Genomic DNA, 13480 nt, shown 5'->3' with positions numbered 1-13480 from the left:
CACATTAATAAATAGATAGAAGAGAGAAATTATCAGATCGGGTTGATCGGATTGAATGTTCCCTCTGTCCAGGCCAGTCTGCTTACGTGAGGCTTTTTTATTCACTTTGGGCTATTTCTCTGATAATACTAGTTTCCACGTAAACACATTCTCGGTCATATTTTCTTTGGCACCCCTTTTTTTTAAAAATCTCTTCTGCTCTTCATTCTCCCACATTATTTTTCAGTTTTTTCTCTCTTGTGCTGCTTTTATCAGCAAATAGACTCGTACATTTTCCCTCTATATTCCACTATTTATTTATTTTTTTTATCTCTCTTGAAGTTCTTACAAATCCCTGAGAATTTTTATCAACAGAAGAAAAGAAAAAAAGGGAAGGGCTTCTCAACGCTATTAGAAAATCAATTTGGGCAAAATGTCACTCGTGTCCCTTTGGCACTTGTTCTTGTCTTTCCTCCCCCCCAATGTTGTCTTCTTGCCCTCGCCCCTCCTCTTCTAAAATCTGCAACAAAGCCAAAAGGCAGAGCTCAACTGACACCGCCTGTCACAGCACTCGCCACGCATTGGTACACAGACTTACAAGCATGTGGTGCTGTACAGATGTTTTATTCGCTGAAAGTAAAGGAATCATGCTTTCACAAATAATGCCACCAATAATTTATATCTGTTGACATTCGTATTAATATAAAGAGGGTTTTAAGGTGCTTGTCAGGTAGTTCTGTGAATTGAAGCCTGGTTTATTCTTCTATGTAGAATTTCGTAGCTGCAGCTTGACTTACGTATGTCTTTGGCGTCTTGATGGGTTTGCTTGGTTTCAGTCTCTCAGTTCAGCTTCCACTCCATGGAATGCATCAAGCTGACGGTCGGCCGTTGACCATTGTGAGAGTCTGTGGTCGTAGTTTTGGTTATTGTTTGAACCATTTTAATGAGGAATACAGAGTACTGCCACCTACTGGTGTGAAGGCCTGTTTCCTTTCACGCAGACTCCTAACGTGTGCAACAGCTGGTCTTTGGCTGTGGTCTCTGCGTTGTGATCAAGTGCAACCTTTTTGGTCCAGACCCAGGAAACTTTTATGCATTTGACATTAGGTCGGTGTGTCCGTACCTTTAGTCATCATGGTTTCCAGTAAACAAAGTTTTTGCAGTGTAATTGCAGAAATACCAGTTCACAAGTATACATGCTCACAGTGTCATGGGCTCTGCGTACTGTATACACCAATCAGGCATAACATTATGACCACCTTGCTAATATTGTGTAGGTCTCCTTTATGCCTCCAAAACAGTTGGGACTCATCAGAGAATAGACATGGGCCTTCTGAGGGTGTCCTTCGGTGTCTGGCAACATAGTGTTGTTAGTGGGGGGCCTTTGGGTCCTATGGGTTGAGGGGAGGGGCCTTTGTATGCGTTTTTGTGTGTGTGCCTGTGTCAGGCAGACTGCATCCTGCTGGGGATGGCTGTTGCCATCAAGGAGTGTCATTGCTATGGGGTGGAGGGTGTCTGGTCTGGTCTAGGTGGGTGCTACATGTCCAAGTAACATCCACATGAATGCCAGGTCCAAACTTTTCCCAGCAGAACATTGTATTGTCACAAGATGGTCAGTGTTATTTACCTCTCCTGTCAGTGGTCATAATGTTATGCCTGATCAGTGTATGTAGAATCATAAATCAATTTGGCTGTCTCAGTTTCCTCTGTTTCTTAATGTTATCTGAGACTCTGTGGGGTCCATGCTATCTTTTGCATCTCTTTTTCTTCTTCCTGTATGTCTGGGGTTGTTGTCATTCTGCAAAACCAACAGAAAACTGTGTAACGGACGAGAAAGGGTTGAAACTGTTGGTGCAGTGCGAGAGCAAACATTTTCCAGTTGTTTTATTCGTGTGTGTTCAGTCTCAAACACCCGCACTGAATAGATGTGCTACTCGCAGTGTACCATCTCCCTTCCTCCCCAGCTTCTTAGCTGTATATCACACAAAATGCCTGAAAAGCTGCTATTTCCTGTGTCTCTGCACTCACTCCCTCGCTGTTCTTTCAGGCAGTATGGAAAAAGAACGAACTGTTCTGTTCCTGACTGTAAAGCAAATGAAATGCTGCAGAGAGGCGGAGATGATTATAGAGAAAACAATCCATATGATGTAAATTTAGATCAGCTGGTAATTTATGTAAGCTTTCAGCCTTAAAATACAGTACCATACAATACCTAGAGTAACATCAAAGACCCTGTCTGTAACGGTGTGACCACATTGGTTACAATATACTGTACATTAAAACTAAATGAAATACATAATGTATTTTCCTCAACAAGCCATCATTCGAAGCAAAAATTTTACAAATGTCCACCTATGATAAACCTCGGCCTACAACACCAGCAAGAGAGAGTCCCAGGTTTGATTCCCAGCTGCTTGGACTGCCTTTGCTGCAAGTCATTATCCTACTGTGTCTTTCCTGCCTCTGTCTTTATCGAGTAATGGCTGAACATGCCCAAAAGCTGTGTTAGCTGGCCCATTAAAAGACCTGTCAATTAATTCCAACGTAATTAAAAAAGGGACATTTTCGTAATTAAAAATAAGTAATTAGTAAAGGTGGAAGTCGCTCCTGGTGTGCAGCTGTCAGCAGCTTGTTATGGACAATAAAGTTTCTCCAGTTCTTTAAGATCTGAATGAATCTGTTGGAAAATTCCGCAGTGCAGCTTCTCCATCGTTTGTGCCTGTAAAGGAAAATAAAAAAAAAAAATAGGCTAAGACTTTTTAAGAGTTTTGTGCTTTCTTCTTTCTTTATTCCTTCCGACAATCGGAGGACCTCGCTCGATAACAAAGATTCAGCAAAGATTATCTGGTAATGTATGGGGTTAACAGATCTGCTCTTAAACCTCCAGAACCACTTGTAGACTCATGAGGGATGTCTCTGACTAATATCAGACATAATTTGATTTGTACGACTTAAAATCTGGATGATTACATTTGTATTTTCACAATAACCAACGAGAGAAACAGGTCCACAAGAACACCATTGCTTGACGGTGTTGTAGTTTGTTGACTGGGGCTCCCAAGGCAGTTTCTCATCCACAGTAGTTTGTCTTCTGCACTTAAGCCTATCCCAGTTGTCATTGGGCGAGAGGCGGGGTACACCCTGGACAGGTCGCCTGTCCATTGCAGGGCTCACACAGAGAGGCAGACAACCATTCACACTACGGCCAGTTTAGAATCACCACATGCAAACTCCACACAGAAAGACCCCAGTAGGCCGATGGATTCAAACCCAGAACCTTCTTGCTGTGAGACATCAGTGCTAACCACCACTAAGCACTTGGTTTTGTTGACATAACCTGTGAAATCTCATGAAGCGGTGCATATCAAGCTCCCTAATCTGGCACATTAATCTAAATATCTTGTTTTAAATCTTGTGGTGCGCACAAGTTTGAGATTAGTCAGAAAGAAATCTGTGAAGAACCTCTTACCACATTAAGCCTGGTGGTACAAATAGGGCGTCAGAGTACTTTGCAGCCAGGAAGACCACTTCCTTGATGCAGTGCTTCTTTCTAACTCAATATAATGTTAATTGTTTTATTTTCTTACTTTACAGATTGAAATGCTTGCAAGCATAACCTTATTCTGTCTCACTTTGTCTTTCTCCTCTTCTTTCCTCCAGGGTACATCCCCAGCTACCTCGAAAAGGATGAGCCATGTGTGGTGTGTGGCGACAAGGCCACGGGTTACCACTACCGCTGCATTACCTGCGAGGGCTGCAAGGTACGCACATAAACACAGACAGAGAGACACACACATACACATAGTATGTCCCATAGTATCTGTCAGAATAGTTGATGTGAGGTCAGCACACGGTCACATGGAGCCATGCATGCACCTACTCAGAAAGAGCCACTTTCATTGCTCTATATACTCACTAACACGTACCAAGGTAATAGACACGCTGCTGTCACATCAGCTCGGGCTCGTGTCATTTGTCTGTCTTGCTGTCAGTGCGCTGCGTGATCGGTCTGCTTCTGTTCATCGTGATCTATCTGAGATGCCAGGGAAGGGATTGTGATTGAGCTCTGTGGGTTTGTGTTCGTATTTGATGTGTCAAGTAATGGAGCCGCTCTCGAAAACATTTGCATTTTTTATTTAGGCGCTACAGATTTATTCTAAATAATTCATGCAACGTCAAACGCGTAGGTTCCTTCACTTTGCAAAATAATGCTGTTAATTTAATTATACAGTCAATATTAAATCTTACTTTATGGACGTAAATTCATGATTTCTCATGCGGACACTGTTGCCTTCCAGCAGTAACATTACAAACAATTACACAAATTGCCTGGTTTGATTGCAAGTGAGGAGCCAAAAGTTTCTGAATTAATATTCATCACACACACATATCAGCCAAAAAAACAACTGACAGGTGAAGTAAATAACATTGACCATCTTGTGACAATTCAGTATTATGCTGGGAAACATTTGAACCTGGCATTGCTGTGAATGTTACTTAGACATGTACCACCAACCTAGACCAGACCAGGCACCCCCACCCCATACCAATGACACTCCTTTAATGACAGACCCAGCAGGATGCAGCCTGACACAGGCACACACACAAAATCAGTTTAGGAACAACTGAAAAAAAAAGCACAAGGTGTTGACCTGGCCTCCAGATTCCCTAGATCCCAAACTGATCAAGTATCTGTGGGATGATCCACAGAGGCCCCTCCCCTCAAAGGCCCCCACTAACAACATCCTCCTGCCAGACACCACAGGACACCCTCAGAAGGCCCATTTCCATTCTCTGATGAGTCACAACTCTTTTGGAGGCACAAGGGAGACCTGCACAATACTAGGACTGACTGTAACATCCATTCATCCGCCTCTCCCTTGCTCTCTACCTCCCTGCAGGGTTTCTTCCGCAGGACCATTCAGAAGAACCTCCACCCCTCCTACTCCTGTAAGTATGATGGCTGCTGCATCATCGACAAGATCACCCGCAACCAGTGCCAGCTCTGCCGCTTCAAGAAGTGCATTGCCGTGGGCATGGCCATGGACCGTGAGTGTTTTTATTTTACTTTTTATGCACACACAAATAAGTGTCAATGCAGGGAGGGACGATGAACGACGCGTGGACTTACTGAACCCTACTCCCTTCATCCAGTGGTGCTGGATGACTCAAAGCGGGTGGCGAAGCGGCGCCTGATTGAGGAGAACAGGGAGCGACGCAAGAAGGAGGAAATGGTGAAAACCCTCCAGAGCCGTCCAGAGCCCACGGGGGCCGAGTGGGAGCTAATCCGCCTGGTGACCGAGGCCCATCGGCACACCAACGCTCAGGGCGCGCAGTGGAAGCAGAAGCGCAAATTCCTGGTAAGAAGAGGAAGAAGAAAAAGAAAAATATTTTTATGATGATTGTATTGGATTTGATTTTCTTTAACTGACATTATAGACAGAACTGGCAACAATCCCTGCCATAACTCATGATTTTAGTCTTTTATAGCTTTAATTTGAGTGTAATTTAATGGCAAACTACAAAAATAATATCCCAAGATCTAAGGATGGAATTCATCTAAGTCACATTTCGTTTTCTGTGGCGTGTCCCCGTTTAAAATGGCAACAATATGATTTGACATTAAACCTTTTAGAGCACAAAAACACTCAACGCCACAAATAATTTCACACTACTTATTCTCCGGCGCTGCCTTGGTTTTTTCCAAACAAACCCGTAAATCAGAGTTTCGTTTTATCTGGCTGAGCTGCTTCTCTCCGCTCTCTTGACGTTATCACTCTCTATTCCCTTCTGTCTTTTTCCATTTTTCTCCTCCTGTGTCTTTATTCTTCTGTTCTCTCCAGCATTTAGGAGGTTTATTCATCCTAATCCCCCTGGGCTCTTAACCAGGCCTAATTCCCTTCAAAGTTTTCATTTACACCTTGACTCACGATTTTCACTTTAATCTTCGTTTCTTTGTTTCCTCCCTCACTGTCCCTCTGAGTCTGCCCGTGCTTCGCCTTCTATTTTGCCCATCTGCTTTCTGTAAGCTGCCTCCTTATCTCAGCCAAGGCAAATCCTCAGTCATGAGCACTCATCTGTAAGTTGGCAGGCTGGAGTGTCTCTCTCTCTCTCTCTCTCACGCTGCTCTCCTGCTGTGCTTGCACTCAATTCATCCTGGACTGCCCCGTCAGGGAGTCCCTGCCTTGTGTCAGGCTTCCCCTCTTCACAGACACTGACCTCATGCTTTGGCCCACGTTTACATGAGATGCAGTTGTCACTGAGATCAGGGCCAAATATAGAGTTTTAATTTTAAAAACCGTGTGCCAGGGAGTTGTGATAGCTAGGTGTTCATCTGAGGACAACTATAAGTTGCGGAGGGAAGCGGTCGGGTGTGACGGCAAAGAAAACATTTAAGAGCTCTCTTAAAAGAGAAATTTGTAGTCTGTGTGCAGAATCATTTTGTCTAGTAGGCACTCCAGCCCGAACATCCCCCCCGCTCCCTGGAAAGTTGGTCTGGAGTCTCTCTGCCCCAGCTAAGATCTGCCAGAACAATCAAATAATTTGCCCAACGTAGTAATACGCGTCATCTGAGCGCCGTGGAGTTGAATTTGTTCACAACAACATAGCTCTGACTGGTTGGAGGACTATTCAATTGCATGCAAAGGTAATGTTTTCTCTGTATCCTGTGAAACACGGCCCATTATGAAATCCAAAAGGCATGTCACCGGACTGATATTCTGGCAGGAAATTAATCTGGCTGCATAAATTAAGACTTTTTCTTTCGGCTAAAGGTCACAGTGTGTAGGTGGAAGCTCATAATTAGGGTTAAAAATACATATTTCTGTCAAGACAGAGCTTACAACAAACTAAATTTAAAGACCTGTTAGCCCAGTAACCAGGCTACTGTTGAGTACTGTATCGCCCTGAGCTTGGTTCACTGAATATCCAAACTGACATGCAAAGTCGACCAGGATGTGTCTCTGCAGCCCTGTTGGGACTGTTGCTTTAAAACAGCAGCAGTGACACCACTTGTTATGCACTCTACTTCAGCATACAAGTGTTGTCCACTCACTGAATGATGACTTTGCTTAATGATTCACTGACTGAACTCCTGATAGTTCGGGCTAATGAATGCAGAAAGCAGAAGCCTTGAGTTTATACATGAAATTAAACAGGTAACTCATAGGACACCATGAACACCCAGCGGAGACATACAGTTTGATCCAAAGCCTTTTTTTTTTTTACATCGCCCATAGCATTCAGTGCCATTATGAACCAGCTTGTGGGCCACAGTATAATGTGGAGACCAGACACCAGAGTTTACAACAATAAAACATTTTTTTTTATCTATAAATAAAGGAAAAACAACAAAATAGGATCAGGGTGCGCTTGGTCAGCTAAAAAGCGATGGCTTCTTCAGGCCTCTCCAGGCTTGACTTTCATCCACTTTTATCCAGCCTCCTCAGGTGAGGGCAATTAAGAGACTCTTGAACTGCCGCTGCAAGGTCAGCGGGGATGAAGAGGAGCATGACAAGAAAATAGGAAACCCTTGTTCTTGCTGCGAGTCTTGAATTCTTTGGATTTGTCAAGTCCATTTATGACTACGCCTTGATCCAGATCTGCAACTAAACACACTCTCTGTCTGACTTGTAGCCTCTCAGTGTTCTCTCTCTCTCTCACGCTCGGCTGTCAGCTACTGGAAAATGCTTTTTATGGCATCAGTTAAGTCTTTGTAGAGGTCGTAGCTGCCTTGATAAATGAATAGCCATTTGAATTACAAATCTTGGCTATTAGCTCGTCTTTTACACAACAATCCAAACTACAAACGAATAGCGGATGGCATTCTGGATGTAATCGGTATAAAAGCAATCACTAACAAGATTCAGTTTATTCCATGGGACTTATTGTCAGATATTTCTTTGAGCTAGAACAACCATACATTGTTCAAATTATTAAGCATGGATGCAACATTGCTCTAATTAGCTAACACGTATGATGCTAAAGTAACTAGCCTTGAGTTACTGCTACCCTGCTAGTAAAGGTCAGTCCACACTATTCGCTCCAAGGTTTTATTCACTGTTCAAGGCCAAGTGAAGTGCAGATCCTCCTGAGAGCCTCATATAAATCTCCTTTCCTTTCAAAAGGTCTTGAACTTCTGAACTATAAGTTCCTGGTCTCAGCAACATTAGCTCAAATGACTTCCTTTAAACATGCTCTCCCTGGCTAATCAGAGACTCGGCTACGCTAAAACTTCAGGGCAGGAGATCAGAAACAGAAAGGACTGGACGTACTGGACATATGGTTCTGGTTTAATGAAGACGTTCAGAATTCTGTGTAGAGTAACTATAGATATGCACTCACGAGGTGATCTTATCATCTTGTAGCGCATCCCAGAGTGCAGTACCGTTTATCTGAACCTTTTAATGCCAAATGATTTATATCAATGCATTTAAAAAACAACCTGAAACACAGATGTCTGCGTAATATTAGGTATGAAAGGGGAGTTTTTCCACTGAAGCTTGCGAACCTGAAATCACAGCACATTACAAAGTAGTCTGTGAGTTATTGCCGTAGATCAACAACCGACCGGAAGGTTTTTCAGAGTTTTACAATGATAATTATATTTAAAGTAATGAAAAAAGACATGAATTAAATTACACACATAATTTCTCTGAGGTGAAATCATCCACTTAGATCATCCCGACCATATACGGAATTAATTTCTCCTCTCCAGCTCTGCAGGAACAAACTTTCCAGACCTAATGCATTTGATAAACGATTAACAGTTGGAGCTCTGCACATAAAAGATGAGACTGCAGTCAAAAGTTTTTTCCCCTTTCCCCTCTTGGTGTAGCAATTGCCAATTCCCTAAATAACAATGATTCATCTTCAAGCTCAAATATCCTGAGTTTCTTTTGGGACACATTACAAGCGGTTTACTTATCTGTAAGTGGTAGAAAAGAGTTTTGTTTAAGGAAAGCTTATGACACTTTAAGGCTTCTTCAGGCTCCCAGGCTAGCTAGTATCAAACACACAATCCCTTGGTAGTTTTGTGGGTATAGCCGAGTGTTTTCCCTCACTGTCACCCAGAAGGCCATTGAGTTAATAAACAAGCAATAACAGTTGCAAAAAAATCATATTTGTCCTAAAGAAAGCACTCAAGAAGCCCCCGTTGGCCCAAGTTGTGGAGAGTATTTGTAAAACACAATCAATGACCTCAAGCTACAAGCAACACTTGTAGTATTGACTAATTAACTTAACTCTGTTGAGAAACTTCTACACAGTTGAAGGACCGTTAAACCCTTAAACTGAAGGATATTTTAGGAATTTCCACAAAAAACAACTTATGACATAGACTTATGTCTACAGCCTAGAGCTGCTCAGTCCCTTCTCTTTCAGCAAATAGAATAAGGCACACAAATAAATCTGTGTTTGTCTTCTGTTGATTAGTTTCTTTTTTAGCCTCTGAATGCAAAATGTTCTTTCCCTGGAGTAGAAATGGAGATCAGAAGTGTTTCTTGAGTGTTTCTTCTTCCTGACCGCCTGACATGTTGAATTCATAGAACCGTGGTTACATTGGTAACTTTCTGGTCCTATTTGCTGTAGGCTTCTCCGGTTTCACTGTTAGAGTTGTTTCCCTTCTTCTGGTTCTGGTAAACAGTCAGTGTCAATGTTGTTGTTACATCTCTAGCAATGAGCCAGCTCTTGAATGTCACCACTGACACCGGATATATAAACTTTGGTATACAGTGAAATACAGATTTACCAGGCAGTGATTAGCTCAACTGGCACTGTGTGGGCTAGTGTAGCGTACTAAGCCTTTATAGGCTTATACTTTTGCATATAGATAGTTGTCTAGGTGTGGAGATTTCTGATTCTATCACAGTATACTGGAGCTAAATGGAAATTTGTTTGGTTTGAAAACTGTGGCAAAAACATCTTCGGCCACACCTATTCCAAGAAGCATTGCTAACATTAATCTGGTAATCCACAGATTTCACTGTGAAAGTTTTCTTTGAGACTACACTCTTCTGAATAAGTAATACCCATGAAAATATGTGTAGACAATGGAATCTGTGGATTATTCAAAGGCATCGGAGGAGGCCATTTTCAATTCGGTATTTTGCTCAAGGAAGAAATCCCCAGAAAATCCCCCCAAATAAATACCCAGAAACTATACTAGAAACCAGTCTTGACTTGTTTTTTTCTTCTCCACGGTAGTGAGTAGGAATCTTTCGGTTATGAACCTCGGTCTCTTTGCTATTTGTTCCACTAAAATGAAAAACACCACCAATCCCTCTCTAGCAAAGCTTTGTTTTGGCTCTTACATGATAAGAGTTGCAGTCCATCAACGTTATTATTGCAGTTATTTAAATTTTCCATAATTGCTCATCTCCCAGCTGCACCGCAGAGGATTTGCTAAGTTTGGACCAATTTAAGCAATCCTTCACTCTGTATTTCCTTCTCTCTATATTCTGATTAATGGCTCCTCGTGTGAGGCCACTATTTCTATGCTTTTATCTCATCTGTTTATAGCCGAAGCCTAGCCTAGCAGATAACTATGGCCTTGGCATATGTTTTATTCAGTGGAGCATGAAGCAATATTTTTCATAGTCATGACCTTTATTTACACAGCTCACAACTCACAACATGCGTGTTACCGGTCTGCAGATCCCCTCTGCAGTCTTCCTCTCTAAATATTCCCTTTCCTTCTGCTGACATGTCCCATTCCTTTCACTAAACGCTGTCTGCAGTCCTTATCTGATCAATTGTCTTTTTAATAAAGCCTCAAGACTGTTGTTGTTGGTGTGTCCTCTGGATTTCAGGAACCTCAGAGATTTCTGTCGTCTTCTTTTGTGCTCTTTCGATCAAAGAACAAACCTGTACTTTCAAATGTAGCTTGCTCTAATGTTATCTACTGTCATGTCTTCTTCATGGTTCTGTGCACTTTCTTCTCTTTTTTATTAAAATATGCTAAATTATACTACGTGTGCACCATGTGGACCACGCAGCTGGGAATATTCTGTATATTACTATGTGAAAAAAAACATCTGTTTCTCAGTACTGTTCAAAATTCCTGCAGCGTCTGCATGCATTCCCAGCGCAGTGACGTAAATCTTGCTAAACAGATCTCATATATCATTTTTGAGTTCTCAAAAACAACTTCGGGCATTATAGTGCTTATCCAGTGCTCCTCAATCTGGAGTACATAGTAGTCTACCGCTGCTAAAATTAGTCCCCAACTAATGTACTCAGTGCTGTGGGTGCAGTGGTATTTTCACCAGCAAAGACAAGGACAATTTTCACACGGACAATTTTCTTTCACCCATTGAAATCATTCTGATCAGAGATTCAAACTTAACTGTGTACATTTCTCAACAACAATGCAAGCGCACATGATTAAATATGTCAGCCTTTAGATGGCTGGCCCTTTTTCTGCGTTTCTTTTGAGTCCACAATTGTTAATTGCTTTCTCTGGCTTTCATCCCTTTCAGCTCAGCCTGAACTTTTCCTCTGCACGTCTCTAATTTTTCTCTTAACCGTGCCTCTAATAATTCACCCGCGTTTATTTCCCCCCCTCTTCCCCCGTGCAGCCAGACAAAATTGGCCAGTCTCCAGTCGCCCCCACGTCAGACGGAGACAAGGTGGACCTGGAGGCCTTCAGTGAATTCACCAAGATCATCACTCCTGCCATCACCCGCGTCGTCGACTTTGCCAAAAAACTGCCCATGTTCTCTGAGGTGAGTGGTGTTTAATTGTCTAGAAGAGCGGAGGGGGGAATGTGGGAGAGGAAAGGGAACTACAACGTACTGCAGGCAACTCCAGGCTTCTGACAGGCTGAGTGTGTGTGTGTGTGTGTTAGCTAAGGATAAGTCTTAAGAGTTGTGCAGTAGAATTAGCAGCTTACGTATTTGAAGAAGACCTTAAGAGATTAGTGATCACAACCTTTTGGGGGTAAATTTTTCTAGATCAAGAAAAAACTGTCTAACAAAAAGGTGAACCTCTGATCAATTACGTATTTCCTTTCGTAAGTCACAATGTGTGTGTGCTTCGGGGGAAAATAAACACACAAGCAGCCTTTGTTGCCACTGACAACAATCAGCAAAGCCCTCTCCTCCTGTTTGCCCGGCTTTAATTAGCAACACGTAATCATGTTTTTTCTCTCTGCTGCTTGTAATGAGACCTTGTGTGATTGGATAATTATCAGGGTAGCAGAGTTATTGTCTAGAGGGACAGCTGCAGTGAAAAACGCTGTGTGAGTCTGCAGTGGAGTGAATTACAGCAGAGGGAACGTTGTGACTGTGATCCATGCCTCACAGATACCTTTAAAACTAGAGGTAATAAAAATCAGAATCGGCGTATTTTAAAGTAAAATTTATTCAGATTCTTGTATTATTTCACAAATATTCTACTGGATTCTACTGCTCGAATGATTGTGTGATGAGATACGGATACAGCATTTTAGTATTCCAGGCGCCAAAGCAGACAATCAGTAATGTTTAATGTCTTTAATTCACAATAGAACAGATTATATTCTGAAAGAATCTGACTGAAGAGGCGGCGTCAGGGACCCTGTTTAGCTTACATGACAGCAGGTTGTGCTACTGCAGCGAATTGGCGATAAGAATGCACGGAAATAAAGCCAGTATTTATTTTGCCACTAAAAATTAATCTGTTGCTTTCCCACTAATTGATGCAGCAGTAACCGCATTATAAGCATTTACTTTAACTGTGCCCCCTGGTTACAATTTTACAAGACGAAATCAAGCCAATGAATGCCAATTAATCAGCTCAGCAGTCGAGAGCGATAAAGTGAGAAACAAGCTTATGTCAAGGTGAGATTCATCCAGCATGCCGGAGTGTGCAGATCTAATCGAGCAGGTTCCAGTGCGGAGCCTAATATCCATGTAAATCAGGGTGTAGTAGTAATAATCTGAGTTCATCAGTAGAAAATAATGTCTGTCTCTTTCTCCTCCTGTTTTCCACATCTGTCTCTTCCTTTCTGTTAATATTACTCTTCTTCTTATTTGTTTTATTGAATTCGTTTTAAAAGATTGAATCTGGTCAAATACAACTTGGATTCTGGCTAAAATGGTTAAGAAATGGGAGTATAGCAACACAGCCAAACCTAGTAACAGTACATATATTCATTCATTTTTCTTTTTAAAACTAATTATTTAACAATATGCCACAAAACACTCAACTTGTAAATGACAAGGTGTATAAAAAACATAGGGATTCTCTAATTCTGGACCGAAACCCATTATAGTTTGTCAGTATAACACACTGGCCTGTATGCTGTGCCAATAGTAGTAGTAGTAGTATGTTTTTGTTGTTGTTATTAATTCCCCGTTTGATGCAAATTCAGGACACCTACTTCAGTGTAACCTTTCAAAAACCCCTTTAGTTACCGACTCAGTGAGAAGAATTTTCCAGTACTTCCAAAACATAAATGCATTTTTATGTAAATTTTAAATCCGTACCATATATAATTACTTTTTACATAATTTATAAATGC

General features: G+C 41.8%; 1 protein-coding gene across 2 annotated transcripts in view; it reads left to right on the top strand.

Moving 5' to 3' along the window:
* Positions 1-13480, top strand: part of thrab (thyroid hormone receptor alpha b) — a 140128-nt gene that overhangs the window by 115548 nt on the left and 11100 nt on the right. For both annotated transcript variants that reach the window (XM_084567361.1, XM_084567362.1), the window contains 4 exons: positions 3640-3740; positions 4881-5028; positions 5134-5339; positions 11556-11702. In XM_084567361.1, coding sequence (XP_084423487.1) covers positions 3640-3740; positions 4881-5028; positions 5134-5339; positions 11556-11702 — 602 coding nt within the window. The remainder of the gene's footprint in view (positions 1-3639; positions 3741-4880; positions 5029-5133; positions 5340-11555; positions 11703-13480) is intronic.

Source organism: Chelon labrosus (assembly GCF_963514085.1).
Source record: "Chelon labrosus genome assembly, chromosome: 19".
In the NCBI taxonomy this organism is placed as follows: Eukaryota; Metazoa; Chordata; class Actinopteri; order Mugiliformes; family Mugilidae; genus Chelon; species Chelon labrosus.
Note: the sequence above shows the minus strand (reverse complement) of the source record. Positions and strands in the feature narration are given on the sequence as shown.